At 40.7% G+C, this 18270-nt stretch overlaps 1 protein-coding gene across 1 annotated transcript in view; it reads left to right on the top strand.

The window, feature by feature from the left end:
- LOC149796157 (uncharacterized) overlaps positions 1-17424 on the top strand; it is a 35704-nt gene extending 18280 nt beyond the window's left edge. Inside the window, exon 6 of the mRNA XM_089966095.1 lies at positions 16208-17424. Coding sequence (XP_089822221.1) covers positions 16208-16902 — 695 coding nt within the window. The 3' untranslated portion in view covers positions 16903-17424. The remainder of the gene's footprint in view (positions 1-16207) is intronic.
- Positions 17425-18270: the final 846 nt, after the last annotated feature.

The raw sequence follows: 18270 nt of genomic DNA, 5'->3' as shown, positions 1-18270 counted from the left end.
CCTTCTGTGCGTTGTCAAATACAAAACGTGAAAGTCACGTCAAATAATTGCGAAATCGCTGTCATCGTCATCAAGCTTAAGGCGTTTTTTCACCGTTTGCTTAATCAGACGTCACTGTTCACTACGTGATATACCTTAGTTTAAGGAACTGAATCATAGCCCACAGGATTAAGATAATGAGAAAGGAAAACATGCGGATTCCAGGAATTTATATCCTCCGGCTTTTCATTGAAAGCAGCAGTGTAGTTTTATAGTGGACAAGGGTAGGTGACCATGATGATGTAGAAAAAGTTAAGATACTTGTGTGAAAGAAGACAACACTGATGACGTAAAACACTTACAACGGATACCACCTGAGGTCTCGTCAATACCAAACTGCATACAAGTTGTAGGTCCATTATTCAGCGAGAGTAACTCCGCTCAACTATAATGTTGAACACTGATAATCAAAATTTCATGTAGTTATATCAAGACAGAGCTGCACATACATTTTCTTCAAATCCAACAATAATTATTAAAGGGACAAGATTTTGTGGGTCCAACAATCAGGGACCACAACTCTGCCATATGATGATGCAAATCGAACGCTGAATAAGTTAAGCTAATGTGTCATCCACATGACGTTGCATCCTAAGGGAGCAGTAACGCAGAAATGAAAGTTGGTTTGTCTGATAATATGAGGCCACACTGAGATGTCCCGGAAGTAACACAACAATCAATCTCAGTCAAGGTCTAATTAACATCAAGCTGCCTACTCACATTTGTTTAAAATCAAATAATGAAATCATGATTAAAAAATGAAAATGAATGCGGTTGAAAAACAGGAACGGTGTCTCTGCCAAATGACGTAGAATGCTGATGACTGAATTCATCCAAGGTATCATCAATACAAATCTGCATGTAATATTTCGTTTAAATTAAATACGAATTAGTTGAGTTACTATGTAGAAATTAAAGAGATGAGCCCGACAACCAGGGGATATAACTCCGCTAAATCATGATGCGTTCTAATATTTGTCGTAGCCAATATCCTATCAACATCAAGCCTTCTACAAATTTTGATCGAAAAGCCAATCGTATATGGAGTTGTCGTAAGTAGTATAGTGGAATCTGTTTACTTACAATGGGAAAATGCATTACAGACCCCATCCCATCCCCTTGGGCACGATTACAGACAAGCCTTGTCAGCACACCCTGGGCACGTTTACGGACAAGATTTATATGGGGCTGTTTACGGACAAGGGAAAGTTGTGTTGAATATGACTGGAATAGGTAAGGCGATGTCACGGTACTGAAGATTGGTAACAATGTAGCAAGGGGATGACCTCAATCGGGACCAAAGAGCGGGGGAAAAAACCTAGAACGCTTGGCTGACCATAGACATATATAACACATACAACATGCAACATACGACATAAAAATGGTTCAACATTAATCTATCACACAAAACACTATACAACCGACTAAAAAACAAAATTAAGGCATGAAAGCAAATCTTTTCAAGGCATATAAGTGGCCATGAAAAGGGCCTTTGTTTATTTTGTTAACACCATTCCGTTAACATAAAGGGCATCGCAAAGGTTTTCTTTTCTTCCTCAAACTTCTTTTAACTTCTGAACCGTAGATGAGGACTCTATTCAGACAGCCTTGTCTCTCCTCATAAATTCTTCTTTTCCAAACGCTTGTATCGGTGGTACGGATAATTGTCAATGATGATTTCATATACATGGGTAAGTCCATGCGGAACAGCATCAACGAAACAAGGGTAGATGATTCTACATTTGTCTACATCTTGTGACGAGAACAGGTGAAGGGAATGAAATGAACTGCGGTTATTTTTAGTGGAAGAGCGGATCGAAATGGATTGAGTTTTTCACCAATCCTAACAGGCGTTACAAATATCAGTCACAGTGCTGAATCTGTCTTCCAATCCGAAGAGAGCTGTTTGTGACGTCACATTCCCTATATAGGCGTGCTAGCGTCTATGCGCCGTGAATCCATGCGACTGAGTTTTCAAATATGACGAAAACTACGAAGACACTGATATGGGGTGCACCGACCGTTGAGACGACAAACGATGGTATAGCAGCGGCTACCAAAGTCAACACCATCCTACTTCCAGAAGAGGTCGATTTCAATTGGGATTTAGTCGATTTTCTTTCTTCTTCGCAAGAATTTGTTACGGTACCAGTACATTCGCCACCTTTTCCTTCTTTACCACACGTCGAGGATTTTAAACAGAGACAGAAAGAAGAATTGGATAAATTTTCACAACAGCAGAAGGAAGCGGAGCAAGCTTTTCTCCTGCAACAGCAACAGCGAGAAGAGGCAAGAAGAAGGAAACGACAGGAAGAAGAAGAAGAAGAAGAAGAAGAAGAAGAAGAAGAAGCAGAGAATAAGCAAGGTCTAGGAGAGTATCACACTTCTCTAATACGACCCAAGAGAAAAATACCTTCCCAGACCAAACAACCCAACCCTGTTACTACGCCTGCGATACCACCCCTAACGATTTCTAAAAAATCATCGACAGGAGCCAGTCCAGAAGTAGGCATTGGCCGTGGCAAAGGCTTAAGGCAGTTAAAGCTGATTCCTGATCTTGTTTTTTTTTAATATAAAAAAAACACCCAACGGTCCTTTTCTGGGTCACCCACTTCTCTCGAAAAGAGATAGTATTCATTTTACCAAAATCAGTTAAAACTCAAAATCCCCTTTTTTGCCCATGATGTACGTGTGTCTGTGTGTGTGTGTTGGGGGAATGCGTAAGTGTAGGTCCTTATTCTAAAAAATCAAGACCAAGAGACACGTTTTCTGTCTGTTCTAATCTGGTACACATTTTACAGTCCAATTCACAAAACAACACTTTAAAAAATTCATAGGCTTCTTCTGTGTCGCTGTTCATTCTCTCTGTTTTTTTGAATTTCTTCACTTTCACGGGGTTTTCCTCCTCTTCTTCCTCACTTTCTCCTCGTCTTCTTTTCTTCTCTTTTTTATCTTCCTGGAAGTGTCTGTATTTTTACGTTTGGGAGGATACACCTTCTCCCTATTCCGAACCCCTCTCTTCCTCCTGATCCTGTTGTTTTTAGAGCATTTTGAAGATCAATGTCCGTTCTCTTCACAATGATATCATGTATCTTGACTTTTGTCTCTTCCGATACCTGTCTTGCTTTTTTGACGGTCTGAACACTCTGTAGCCCAATGCCCTTTCTTCTTACAGATATAGCAAGTATCTTGACTTTTATCTCGAAAGGAGGTGAGTAGTCCGACAGCTTGTCTGAAGAAAACTTTCGTATGACACCTCGCAAAGCTATGATCAGAAGTAAGATTTGTGTGGGCTCTTCCATCTTTCTGATCGGTTTGAGAGTGAAATGAATACTGGAAGGCAAGACGCTGGCCCTTTATATATACACTGGTCTGACATGGATATAAAGGGATCCATGGCAATTAAAATCTAGTCATTTGACGTTGTGCAGTCTAGATGAAACGATCGCATCATTTCGTGGAGAAAGGAGAAGAAAGTAAGAGGCAGAAACGTGACTTATCTGCTCGCACAATAGCTGAAGTTTTGGCTAAAATTCATGCCAACGATTTTGAAGATGAAATGAGTGAGCGAGAGTCCAGACCTAGAGAGTCTAAACCCCACCAAAGTCCACCACCATTAACCCCTCAAAACGAAACGAATACCATGTTCGAGAGACGGAAAAGTACTTCTCTAGAAAATTTAGAACTACTGCTTACACGTACACGGTGAAGTTTAAAGATTTGAGACATGTGACCATGGCTATAACAATCGAGAGCAACGCAAGCATTGTGGATCGAAATGCTCAGGAATTTTGGTCTCTAAACCCTCTCTGGACGAAGGATAAAAACAAGTGCGTTGCCCTGCTTGTCAGAGAACTTTTGTCAGCCCTGCCTGTTATCAACAACATCTGCAGACGCAATGTTCACAGCAGAAAAGTGGTTGTCAACTCCTAAGATTGTGCCCTACTTGTGGACAAGGCATATGTACCAATAATGTCAAGGCACACGTATGTTCAGGAAAGAAACGATGTCACATTTGTCATCAAATCGTGGACTAGGAACACGAATGATACAATCAAATATACCATTCAAAGCATCAAGAGAAAGACAATGACCAGAAGAAAGGGAATTTCATCTTTTTCGGTTTTGAATGCATGCAAGAGACCGGGATTCACATTTCTAATTTTTGTTTGGCTCATCGAGCGTACGAGAAGAGCATTCAAGAGCCTATCTTTAGTCACTGCCTTCATTACAGCAAGATTCCTGGAGAGCGTGAAAAAATATTTTTAGGACCCAACAACAAGACGTGGGGCCAAGAGAACGTTATGGAGATTGTCATCGCCATGCCACGGTAATGGCTCACAATCTCTCGGGATATGATGAGCAATTTCTTCTCAGATACTATACAGAACAAAGTACCGAAAGTCCGAAAGTGACTCTTAACGGAGCCAAAATGATTTCCATGCAAGTAGGACAAGTACAGTTTAAAGATTCGATAAGTTACTTGGCCATGCCTTTGAGCCGAATGCCTAAAACGTTTGAAATGACAGAAATGGCCAAAGGCATTTTACCACACTTTTTCCATACCAAAGCCAATCAACACGCCATTCTACCCGATTTTCCTGAGGTGTACTACTACGACCTCGACAATATGCGTACCGAACAACGAGAAGCTTTCTATCCTTGGTACCAGACTCACGCCTTGGACCCCTTCGACTTTCAGGAAGAAATGTTAAAGTATTGTCGTTTCGACGTGGACATTTTACATTCGAGAATTATTCATGGAACACGGAGGGATCCATATTTTGAAAGAAGCCTGCACCATTGCCAAAGCGTGTTCCTTAGTATACCGCCAACGATTCATGCCTAAAAACACCCTGGCTGTCATTAGCCCTCAAACGACGAACTTTGTCAAAAGTTAATATTCGGTCTAAGCCCCACGCTGGCTACATTACTTGTGCGACAAGGAAAACAAATGGATTCAACATGCCCACAACGGAGGAGGCGAAAAGACCATCGGAACGTATTTGGTGGATGGTTGGGACTTAGAAAACCCCAAGACCGTGTACGAGTTTAACGGTTGCTTATTTCACGGATGTCCCCTCTGCTACCCTCAACGTGGCACTAAAAATCAGTTTTTACAACGGACCATGGAAGATTTGTACAAAGCCACATGTCAGTGGTGCTTGAAGTTAGAACAACAAGGATACCAAGTGGTGGAAATGTGGAAACACGAGTCACATCACCGTTTGAAAACCGATCCCGAGTTTAAACGCATCGTAGAAAGTTACAAGCTGGTCCCTCTCAGTGACAGTTTGTACAGAGGACGGACAAATACCACCTGTTTGCTGTACCAAGCCGGCGAGGAGAAAGGAGGAAAATCAAATACTTGGACATGTGTTCGCTGTATCACTTTCCAGCAGGGCACCTGCAATCGATGACAGAACACATCGACCTGGACAACATTCGACAATACGAAGGATTTGATCAAGTGCAAAGTCTTACCTCCCACGGACTTGTACTATCCCGTTTCACATCACCATTGCCAAGTAAAACGGATGTTTCCCATGAGCCGTACATGTGCCGAAACGTGTAACAAATGCCGACCTTATCAGCACACTCAGGAAGAACGCACAATGAGGGGAACGTAGGTCAGCGTGGAATTGTTTAAAGCTCTGGTCCTGGGATACCAGCTGTTAGAAGTGTACGAAATTTACCACTTTCCAAAGACACAAAAATACCACAAGGGCGACGAGACTCAGAGGGGAATTTTCGCAGACTACGTGGATGCCTTTTTAAAACTGAAGAAAGAAGCCAGCGGCTATCATTCCTGGTGCCACACTCCCGAAGACCAAAATAAATGAAAAGTATAATATTGGTAGAAGGATGGCATCACTTTAGACCACGTGGAGAAAAACGAAGGAAGGCGATCGTTTGTCAAAGTGATGTTGAATTGCTTGTGGGGTAAAATGGTACAGCGACCGTGTTTACCCAAGACTGAGTATTTGACGGAATCTTCCCGCTACTTTCAGATGATTCACGACAAAACCAAATACATGAAACACGTGGACTTCTTTCGTGAGGATTTGATCTTAGCCAATTACGAAGAAGAACTGGACTTTGTAGAAGCCGACGAATTTGGAAATGTCATCATTGCGGCTTACGTGACAGCCCATGCTCGCTTAAAATTGTACGAAGTTTTAGAACTGTTAGGAGAACGCGTCCTGTACTTTGACACAGACAGTTGCACCTACATCGATCGCCTTGGTTACTGTTACCCTAAAATCGAAGGAGACCGTTTAAAAGCCCGGACGGACTAGCACCCCGACGACAAGATTCTAAGTTTTGCTAGTGGCAGTCCCAAAAAGTACGGCTACGAATATCGGAACAAACAAGGAAAAGTGCACACAGAGTGTAAAGTGAAAGGATTGACTGTCAATTATCGCATCAGTCGAGAGGTGAACTTTGGCGTGCTGAAAGAAGCTTTGCAGTCTGGACAGGATGGAAACTTTAAAGTGACCACCAACGAACCGCACAAGGTTGTACGTTTACCCACACACCAAATCGTCAGTTGGTCTTTGGAAAAAGTGTATCAGATCGTGTACCAGAAGCGAGTGCGACTTCCCAATCACTTCACTTTACCGTACGGACATGTCTATATTGGTCAGCATATAAAAAGGGACAACGTCCAAGACCGACAGTTCATTGTAACTACCAAGGCCAAGCGAAAAAGATGAATACGTTTAAACAGACATAATTCAAGTTCGGGTAAGCTCAAGTGGAGTGCGATGCTGTGCCTTGCTATGAAAGCGATGTCAAACACTGTGACATCAGCGATGCAGTAAAGTATCATGGGAACTTTGCTATGATTACTACTACTACCACTACACCTACCATGGAAAGTGATTCTGTGCGTGTTAAAATGACTGATAAGAAAGCGATGCCCTCGTTACAGAACACCTTTTCACTTTATGGTTTTCATGGTCAATATCATTCTCCACGTGAAACCATGCAGCTACCACCCTACAGGATGTCATCCAAAACTGAGCAAACTCCTGTGGATTTCACCGTACCCTCATCGAAATGAACCTGTGAAAGACGAATATTTGTTCCCTGTACGTTTGCCTGAATACTGCGACGTTGAAAGTCGATTCCAAACGTTCCAAGGAAATCGTTTACATATCTGAGTGGACATACCCTCGAAAAATTAGCCAGAGCCGGATTTATTTACTTGGGCACAGGGAATAAAATCAAGTGCATCAGTTGCGGTGTGTCACTTTACGAGTTGGAGCGGAAAGATTCGGTTTACCTAGAACATGCTCGATGGTCTCCGCATTGTCACTACCTACTTTTAGTGAGCCTCTAGTCATTGAAGTGGCATAACATGTCGTTTATGATACCAGCTTGGCTATGAATCAAACGTTGGACAACACCGAGACAAGTATGTAAACTCCATTTAAAAAATAATATTCAAGGATTACCAAACAACTGCACATTTAGTCAAACATGGGAACATGTTGTCCGTCGTGACCAAAGCTTCTCCACTCATGCAAAAAAAAAAAATCATTCAAACAGCCTGCAAAGACGTCATCGATACCGTGTGCCAATGTTGTTTGAACGTCTTAAAAGGCATGACACCTTTGTCTAAACACCAGAAAAATGCTTAGCCAAAGATCGTCACGTTCTTCGCCAAATGGTTCAAAACAAAATACCCATTCGTCAAAAGAAAAAGATGTTGGTACAACGCGGAGGAATCTTGCCCATGTTGTTAGCGCCCTTGCTGAAAGGATTATTGGGAACAATGCTGGTAGGACTCATGGGAGCAAGATAAAAATGACCAAGAAGATAAAAGGGACCTTTTGAGTCCAAACACCTCAGACATGACCATTTAAATCCGATGGAAGGACGAAAACTGGCTTTAGTGCCTTACAAACGATGGATAGAATACCATCTTTGGCAAGAACAACGTACCCCGTATTTGCCTCACAATCCTCATTGGACTGACATATCCCAGTTACAACACGAATTGCAATCGTTAATGGATCGCAAAGATTTGTCATAAACAGAAAAATCGCAAAAGTTCGGTCAACTATTGCAATGACTGCAACTAATTCAACAAAGTTTTAGACGAAATAGCTCTGCCAACTCTGAGAGATTTAAAGACCCTGATGAAAAGTCCATCACCACCACTACCCCCAGCTGTCAAGACAGACGCCGTGCCACGAATGCATGAAGAAGAAGAGGTACGCGAAGTCTTTCAAACACCGTCATCAACTCCCATTCCTAGTAAGATTTCAGCGTCCTTGTTGACCTCTTCCCGACTCCCCAACGGGAAGAATTTAAAGCTTGGGTTAAAAAGATGATGTACACTCCTTCTTCGACAGAAGTCAAAAAGAAAGAAAGGAAACCAGGCGTGGAAAGAAAAAAGAAGACCAAAGCCACCCCATTACCATCTCTACCACCGCCACTACCATCGACTTCAACTACCGTGGCACATCAGACACGTAAAGCCGTTTCAAAACCACCATTTCGTCCCATCCAAAGTATCATCAGCGAAGAGTGGGTGACTTATGAAAGAAAATGAAGAAGGTATTAGCCACCATTTACTACGATCCATCCCATCCTGCAGGTTACGGAGGAGTTCAGAAATTGTATTGTTTTGCCAAAACCCATCTGAAAAGTCTCAAGTACAATGATGGTTACAAAAACAAGCCACGTACACTTTACACAAACTCATTCGGCGACAATTTTCCAGAAGTCGCACCCGAGTGGGAGGCATCGATCATCAATGGCAAGACGATTTAGCCGATGTCTCTCATTTGGTCACCTACAGTCGTGGATACAAATATTTGTTTTTTGTCATCAACGTCTTTTCTAAATTTGCCTGGGTCGTACCATTGACTTCAAAATCGAGCAGTGAGTTAGTGCGATCCCAAAAACTGGTGTTGAAACAAAGCGGCCATCACCCTCTTCGATGGCAAACCGACAAGGCATTGAATGTTTGAACCAAGCATTCAAAAAGAATTAAAGAAACGAGACATTCATTTTTTTCACCACCGAGAATCCGGAAACCAAAGCCAGCATCGTGGAACGTTTTCAACGCACCTTGAAAGAACGCATGTGGAAATATTTCACGCATCAACACACTCTCAATTACTTCGAAGTCTTACCGCACTTGGTTCAAGCGTACAACCAGTCTTACCATTGAAGCATTGGACGTGCCCCCCCCCCCAAGAAATGACTCTCGACAACGAAGTGACTGTTTTTGAGGGCCTGTTTGGTACGTCACCGACGATCCCCGACACTGGCTGTCTTCAATAAAAGTGAAGTGTTGGCAGCTGGGGATTGGATCCGTATTGGCAAAACCAAACATACTTTCGATAAAGGTTACTTAACATACTGGACCACTGAGATCAACAGCAAATATGAATTTTTACAGGGCTTTTGAATCCCCGGTAGAACTGAACCAAGGACTCAATTTGATCTTTGTGTACTCCGATGTGGTGAAGTACAACGTGGTGGGACACATCTCCGTACCGTTACTGCGTGTAATTTCTTTCAAAGTGGATTCTGCCATGGTCACTGACGAGGAAGGTGGAAACACCTATCACGTTCACCGCGAATTTGTACATCCTCACTATTTACCAATCAGCAAGTTGTATTTTGACACTGTCAACATTGCTATAAAAGGAGATCTGGGACAATATATTACATTCACCAAAGGGAAAGTCACGGTGAAACTCCATTTTCGAAAACGATTCTCTAACGACTCGTAAATCATGTATCCAGTGTACCGAGGTGTCGTTTTACAACGAGGACATATTATAGGAGATATGTTAAAATCGGTCTTTCGTTCGGTGGCCCCCGTTTTGAAACCTATGGTGACACGAGGAATGCACGCCTTGAAAGATGCCGCTTTGATGCACGGCTTAAAATTTCTCCAAAAGGTCATCATCGACAAAAAAAATCCCAAAGAAACTTTCTTGAGAGCAAGCAAAAATGTCTTGCTGAAAACGGGCAAAGACATTATGGGCCGTCTAGAAACTCCTATATATGCCCTGGACACTGCTGAGTCAGGCATTCCTGCTTCCCTGACACCACAGCAAGGACAAGGCAGAAAGATACGATGAAAACACCCCTTCAGAAACCTTCATACTCATAATGTGTGAAAGACTAAAAAAGAAGAACTGTCCGAGACTTTGATGTTTTGATTATTAAAAAACACAGAGAAAACGCAAGAAATGATGCACCGAGAGTCTTACGCCTAATCCAGGTCGGAACTGAATCTGTTTGCCAAGCCATCTAGTATGATGGCGATGCAAGAATCCCAATGAGTCGAATTTCATCCCGTTTCCTCTGTCGAGGAGTCAGGAGCAGCTCCCATCGAATATGAAATCAAAGGACAGCCCAAAAATTACAGCGATATGAATAGCAGTTACTTGTACTTGAAAGTCAAAGTAGTCGAAGGGACTGATAATGACAATCTAGAATACGATGACAAAGTAGCTCCCGTCAACAATTTCACGCATTCAATCTTCAGCTCAGTGGATTTGTACTTGAATAACAAACTGATCAGCAGTAGCATAGATACTTACCCTTATCAAGCGCACCTGGAAAATCTCTTGACGTACGGAACAGAGGCCAAGAACACTCATCTGGATGCCAGCGTGGTATGGAAACCTAACACGCCAGGCAAGTTCAATGTCCTAGATGACACCAATGTGGGGTTTAAAGTCCGTAAAGACAAAATAACTTGAAGCCGTAGTTTAGAACTGATGGATCGTTTGCATTTGGATATGTGGTTGAAAGAGAAGCATTTGCTGAACGAAATGGATGTTTGTCACAGATTGAATAGAAGCAGTACCGCTTTCCATTTGATAGCTGCTAGCAGCCCTTACAAAATAGTCATCCAAGAAGCCCGACTCTACGTGCGAAGCGTGGAAGGGCTACCTAAAGTGGGAAACGACATCAGTCAAACTTTGAGCAGAACGACCGTCAAGTATCCGATACGACGCGTGGAAGTGAAAACTTTCACCATTCCCGCTAACCAGCGATCTATGATCGAAGATCATCTGTTCCAAAGACAGTTACCCAAGCGTTTACTCATTGGTATAGTCAAGAATTCAGCCTTCAACGGAACCTTCGAGGAAAATCCTTTCGAGTTTAAGCACTTCGATGTGATCAAGATCGAAGTCATTCGCGATGGCAAGACATTGTGTACCAGACCCTTCGAACCTGACATCATCGACTTTTTGAGAAAAAATGCCCAGACGACACGATTCAAGAATGTGAAATTAAAGGAACATATTCCAGGGTGTGTGGACAATATTGTGTGTATTTTCTCCACCAGCGCAGTCTTGGATATTCTTTAGAACATTTAGTGAATTATTTTGATCGTCACTCTTCTAGAAACGATGACAAAGTAGATAGATGGTTTTATGACCATTATGGTTATCTTTTGTCTTTAGCTAGGAAACGTAGTGTACATCAATGGCCCAATGACTTCCATAAGTGGAAGTCTAGCTTCACTTCGCAACGTTGTCAACCTTGTCAAAAATGGTTTGTTATTTGAAAAATGTATGTGCGTTTGAAAAAATGTTTTATGGTTCATTGTTAATAATTAGTTATTTGGAGGAAAAAAGTTGTGTTTTGAAAATATGTGTGTGGTTTATTTCCAATTTTTATCTTGATACATGCTCTTTGACTTCTCTCTATCCCTCACCCTCTAATCAACAATCATAGTGTTACGACTCTAAACATTGTATAATGTTTTCTATCGCGTCCGCGCTTGAACTGTATAAAGTGAGTCAGTCTCCAGTCTGACCATCCATTGTTGACTCATCCTCCTATGAAGATGTGTTCAAGACTAGGCAAGATGAAGCACGGTTTGAGCTTACGTGAATTTGCACCGTGTCAGGCAAAGCCTGATACCGAAGCCTGAAGAGATAAAGAATGTCAGAATATTGAAAGTGACCGAAGACCTGATAGAAGTGCTCTTCAGAGAGGAAATTAACAAGGAGAAAGAAGAATGGACGGATAAGTATAGACTTCCAAAGGAAAGAGAGCAGAGAGAACAACATCAACAACAGCAACAGCAGGAATCAGACAGAGGATTTGTCGGCTGCCGTGTAGACACGAAAGAGTTCTACTTCTCCTTCCGAAGAAGCAGACCTTATGTTGTGGAAAAGCCTACCACCAGATGGGGACGCAATCTTAGACGCTTAAAGATTGTCATAACTCCCCGTCAACAAAAGCAGCCCTTTTTTTAGGGGTACCCCAATACGCTAGAAAAGAGATACTAATTCAATTGCCAATTGTATGTACGTAAGTTAAAAAATAGAAGTGTGTCTATAAGCACTTCATTTTTTTGCTTTATGTCAAAAAATAAAAATATATACATCTATAAACACTTCTTTTCCGTAGCTTGTCCAAACAATTTTCTGTGTAATTTTAATTGTAGTTAGTGTTTGTAAGTAAAAAGTGAGTGTTTCTTTTAGGTCTGCGCGTTCCATGTTTGTTTTGGGTGATAATAAGGGTCTTGAAAGTTTTGGTATCAGGGAATGTTTTTCTTCACGTCCGTGCTTGACAAATATTAAAGGAGCATTCGTCAATCTGGCTACCCATCGTTGACTCCTCAACATTCAAGATGAGCAGACTCGCAATACTCTTGGAACTTCAGATGCACCAGGAGTATGCCAGGCGCCTCCTGGATGAGCTAGCCATGAGTAAATGCAGGAAAGTGCCAAGCTTGAGGAAGAAGAGGAGAAGAGAAAGAAAGAAGAGGAGAACGAAAAGAAATACATTATCCTGCCTCACCGGATGCAAAGACAGAGCTGTGAAGTCAAGCCGATGGTGAGGACACCTCCACAGAGACAAGCACCACAGCCACAACCAACACGGAGGCCCGTGGTCCAACAAATAGAGAACTGGGACCAATAATTGGAGATAGAAGAGCGGGAGTCTCAGCGTCTTAAGCAGGTAAGGAGGTAGCATCCACGTGTGCAGAACAGGAGAAGGAGGGAAGTCTTCACTATCCCTCAAAGTGAAGACTGGGAGAGTGAAGCCAGTCAACCCAACCCCCCTCTGCGCTCCCAACCACAACTGTGAATTGGAAGCAAGATTGGAGACGCCGTTGTATCTGTGGGGCCCCGCCTGGGAGATGTCACCATAACCGGATACATCTGAAGTTAAATGAAAAGCAGTCCTTTTCAGACCTACTCCAAAACTCTAGAAAAGAGACTATTCAAGTTGCCAATTTGTGTGAATGTGAATAGTGTGATTATAAGCACTCACTCTTTTCCTAATGTGTGTGTGTGTGTGTGTGTGTGTGTGTGTGTGTGTGTGTGTGTCTGTGTGTCTGTGTCTGTGTATGAGTGAACGTACGTTTGTGTGGATAGTATATTTTAGGTTTTTTCCTCTTCGCGTGTGTGGATAGTAGATATTGTGGTTTATGAGTTAGCGTAAGTTTGTGTGGATAGTATATTTGTGTTTGTTTTTCCTCTTAGACTACGTGGATAGTATCTATTGGGGTTTGTGGATAGTATATTTTGGGGGTTGTATGAGCTCGCGTACGTTTGTGTGGATAGTAGAGTGTGTGTTTATATGAGTACGCGTACGTTTGTGTGGATAGTAGATATTGTGTTTTTTTCTCCTTCAGGTGTGTGGATAGTAGATTTGGGATTTTTTTATATTATATTTTGGGTTGGAAGCGTTCGCGTACGTTTGTGTGGATAGTACATATTGTGGTTTTTTAGTAAGCGTAAGTTTGTTTGGATAGTATGTTTGTGTTTTTTTTTTCCTCTTCCAGTGTGTGGATAGTAGATATTGGGGTTTGTGGGTAATATATTATAATTTTTTTCATCTTCCCGTATGTGGATAGTATATTTGGGGTTTGTATGAGTTGGAGTACGTATGTGTGGATAGTACATAATATGTGAAAGGGGTATAAGGGATGTTTTCCTTCACGTCCGTACTTGACAAATATAAAGTCAAGCGCCCGTCATTCGCGCCATCATAGACATAATAAACGAACAAGATGGCTTCAAACCAAATAGACGCCATGAACATATTGCAAAAGGCAATCGATGACCTGGGAGTAGTAGAGGATTTTATGATGAAGTTGGAGTATGGTGTTTATACCATCCACATGGCAAAGATGGAAACTAACAATGTAAAGAAAACGAAAGGAAAATTGAGAGAACTGATGAAAAGTAAAGGAGGACGAAGAGGACAGAATAAGGATGAGAGCGTGGAATGAGAAAATAAAAAAAAAGAAGAAAAGGAAAAAAGAGGAGGAGGAGAAACAGGAGGAGAAAGCGGAGAAAAAAAAGAAGAATGTAGGACAGAAAATAAGAAGCTGGTGGAGGAAAAGAAGAGATTACAATAAGAAAACCAAAAGTCCTTTTCATGGCCACTCATATGCCTCGAGAAGATTTGCTTTCATGCCTAAATTTTTGTTTAGTCGGTTGTATAGTTTTTTGTGTGATATATTAATGTTCATCCATTTATGTCTGTATGTTGTATGTATTATATATCTCTATGTCCCGCCAAGCGTTCTATGTTCCCCCGCCCCCCCCCCCCGCTCTTTGGTCCTGATTGAGGTCAGCCATTTGCTACATTGTTACCAATCTTCATTACTGTGACGTCACCTTACCTATTCCATTCCTATTCAACCCAAATTTCTCTTGTCCGTAAACTGCATCATATGAATCTTATCCGTAAACGTGCCCAGGGTGTGCTGAAAAGACCTGTCCGTAATCGTGCCCACGGGGTGGTGGTCTGTTATGTATTTGCCCATTGTCCGTAAACAACTCCACTATACTACTGTCGTACGTAAATGAAGATCAGTGGGTCTCTAATAAGGGGCTATAACTCTTATAACCGATGACAAACTAAATCGAAACCTGATTAGTATCACTGCCTATAAAATCTGACTAAAATTCAATAATTATTAAGGGGTTTACTGTGCGGAAACGAAAGAATGTGATTTGACAATTAAAGACTATAACTCTGCAAAACAAAGTTGAATTTAGACTAAGCCAAACTCTCATTCAAATCAAGTTGAATTCAGACTAAGCCAAACTCTCATTCAAATCAAGTTGAATACTAAATCTTGTTGAAATCCAAGAATACCTACGAGAACTGTGCGGAAATCGGGCACTGACCCGCTAAACGTTTATGGAAAATGCTGGGAATCAAACTCGGCCAAGCACTTTATTCCGAATATGGCTCGAATCCAAATAATCGAGGAATTTGTTATGTGGAGAAGATAGTGGGTAGGTCTAATACTCAAGAGCTTTACCTCGTTCAAACGATTACATAAAAGCCAGACAATTGAAATCAGCCTGGGTCTCATCAATGTTAAACGGCATTCCAATTTTGCATGAAATCAAACAATAATAAAGGCAGTTATTGAGCGGAAACAACAAAGGGTGGGTCTGAAACTGGTGATTGTGTCTCCGGTAAATAAGGACGCAGATAGATGACAATCAAACTAGGCAAGAACCCACCATTATCCAACTGCATACAATATTTGGCTGAAATCTGATAATAATTAAGGGTGTGATTGTGCGGAAACGAAAGCGAGTTGCTCCGACGATCGTGGTAATAGCTGTGCTAAATAATGACATGGACGGCTGAAAATCGAATTCAGCTACGATGCCATCCGTATATAAATGCATATAAAATTTAGCTGGAATTAAGGATGTTATTATGCAGAAAGGCCCAAATTAATATATCACCTTTTTCTATGATAAAATAGGGATAAGAAATGTGAGCTTCACTAGCTTTTACGTGCAATAATGGTTAACTCTAGAATTTGCACGGATGTGACAGATGTTGTTGAATCCGTATGTAACAACGCGACAAAAATGAGAGATCGATAAAAAAAGATCAGAGCAGCAATTGATTCCAGAAATATCAATTTAGCATAAAATGACATTCTGACACACAAGCAATTAATTATAGAAATAGTCATTCAATATACAAATGACAATCTGATCTACAAGCAGTTAATTCCAGAAATTGCAGCTTAACATACAAATGACAGTCTGACCTATAATTAATTAGGTACCAAACAACCCCCACTCATGACAAATTAAAGACTTTATTTTTAAACGGGCCTTCTTTGATGCACAACAACAATTTATTGCAACGCTATTGTACTGAAAATATTGACTTTATCTTCCAGACTCTCTATCATCCTCACCGTATGTCCACCCTTCCGTTTCAATCAGCACACTCGAGCCTTACCAGGTCATCTACATAAACGACATTCGTGTTGCAGTGGCAGGCTGTGACGTCGTTAGTCTTTTTGAGACAGCCTATATATGTCCCACAGCGACCCCTATCATAGTGGAATTTTCCTCACTGACGTTGGATTCATCTGCTATGTTGCCCACAATGACCTCCATTTCCAGTTGGTCACCAACCACGATTAAAATGGACATGGCTTCCACTGAGAGCTATGTGGAAACCTGCATGTGTGAAGAAAGTATATACGTATTCAGTCAGTATTTAACCTGCAGCGGTTTTAAAAACCACGCCAGTAACACAGTGCTTGATGTAAAAGGTCTGGTATCAAATTTAACAGTGAACAAGAAGAGCACTGGCGCCTTTCAAAGACTTAAGACAAGCGCTAAGGATAATCGACCTGCAGCCGTAGCGGTTGGGACTGTCGGGATAATATTCCTTGTGATGGCATTGATGCCCATTCTTACACCTGATGTTATTGGTCTTGTTATATTTATAAAGAAGATGTATTCAAAACAGAAGGCAAAACGTGAAGAGCAAAAGAGAATTAGGAAATGTGAGCAGATGATAAAGCGGCGCCTCAACGGACCATTCCCTGACTTCTATCCTGCTTATTCCAGTGATGTCAAATAGTTACCTATGGTTTAACAGCAATATGTTCCTTAATTAAGATCCCCTTTTTTATCTTCCGAGCAAAGGCCTGATCAGAAAACCACTGTAATTAACAGAGTTCTCTTTAGAAGATATAGGAGAACACTCATTTAACATTCTGCATGTGTTTTAGGAGACCTATTTGAAACGTTGAACGCCAGGCCGTACAGTGGACTCGACCTAGTTATCACATTATTATAAAGTGCGATAAAAAATAATAACACAAAAACTTGCTTTATCCATCACTGTTATGTACGCAAATCCAAAAATTGCATGTATATTTTAGGCTCATAGGAAAACCTATAACTATCTCCCGTGCTGAGTTCAGATACTATAAATAAGAATATTTAGCTTATTTTTCATTTTTATGGTTTAATACTTGTATTATGATAGCATTTTTCAGTAAATTTATTAGGATATAATTTTTCAGTAAATTGTATTTAAAGCAAATTGTTATTCCTGTAATACAGTATTAGTTTAATAAATATTGTGCTTTTATGTGAATTTATAACGCATTTCCTTTCTATTCTAAGTCAGCCAATTTTAAACTCAATAGCAAGGTGTGCTGAGCTAGCCAAATTCCTTTCTGCTTAGTATATCAGAAAGATTCCACGTGTTTTCTTAAAACATAAGCTGTTACAGCATATTTTCTGTCTGATGACGCACACAGACACAGAGAGGATCTATAGAAGGAAAGAAACCTCTTTCTTATACGAGACGAATGAACGTAAGAAGTAGGTAGACGAATGTGCATATTTGGCTTTGATAATACGTCCAAAATTGCGTATAAATTGAGAACAAGTTTTGAGCAAATCAATTCATTCGTCGAGAATCAAGAGGGCGTCTTCTTACAGGTAAGCATCTGTCTGTGTTCGTAGACTTTCTTTTGGATATTGGGACTTTTAATGTTCAAGATATTAATGGTAAAAATCCAGTCAAGGCTCGACATGCTGCAACATTTTTGTATATTATTTTTCTATTCAGTATTATAATGTATTGGAAAGTTTAACTGATTAAAGAATATATATTCATTTGCATTTATATTATTGATTATTGTAAATGACGAATTCGCTATCAACTTCATGTTGAGTAAAAATTAATTTGGAAATAAAATATTCTTTAAGTAATAGAGAATAATGTTTTAGTATCTTATTTCAACATAGTATTAATTTTAAGTTGAGTAAAATACATTTCTTCAGAAGGATTGTTGTTTTAATCGTAAATATTTAATTTTATACTCTTTGGCTATCGTAAATTTATTCGATATTTAGTTATCGGTATTATATTCTAAAAGGCAAAAATTATACAAGTGTATGAAGTTGGTAAGCTTGAAGGAAAGATGTAATTTTA

This window comes from Sinohyriopsis cumingii, chromosome 7 (assembly GCF_028554795.1).
Source record: "Sinohyriopsis cumingii isolate HCF-2022 chromosome 7, ASM2855479v2, whole genome shotgun sequence".
NCBI lineage: Eukaryota > Metazoa > Mollusca > Bivalvia > Unionida > Unionidae > Sinohyriopsis > Sinohyriopsis cumingii.
Note: the sequence above shows the minus strand (reverse complement) of the source record. Positions and strands in the feature narration are given on the sequence as shown.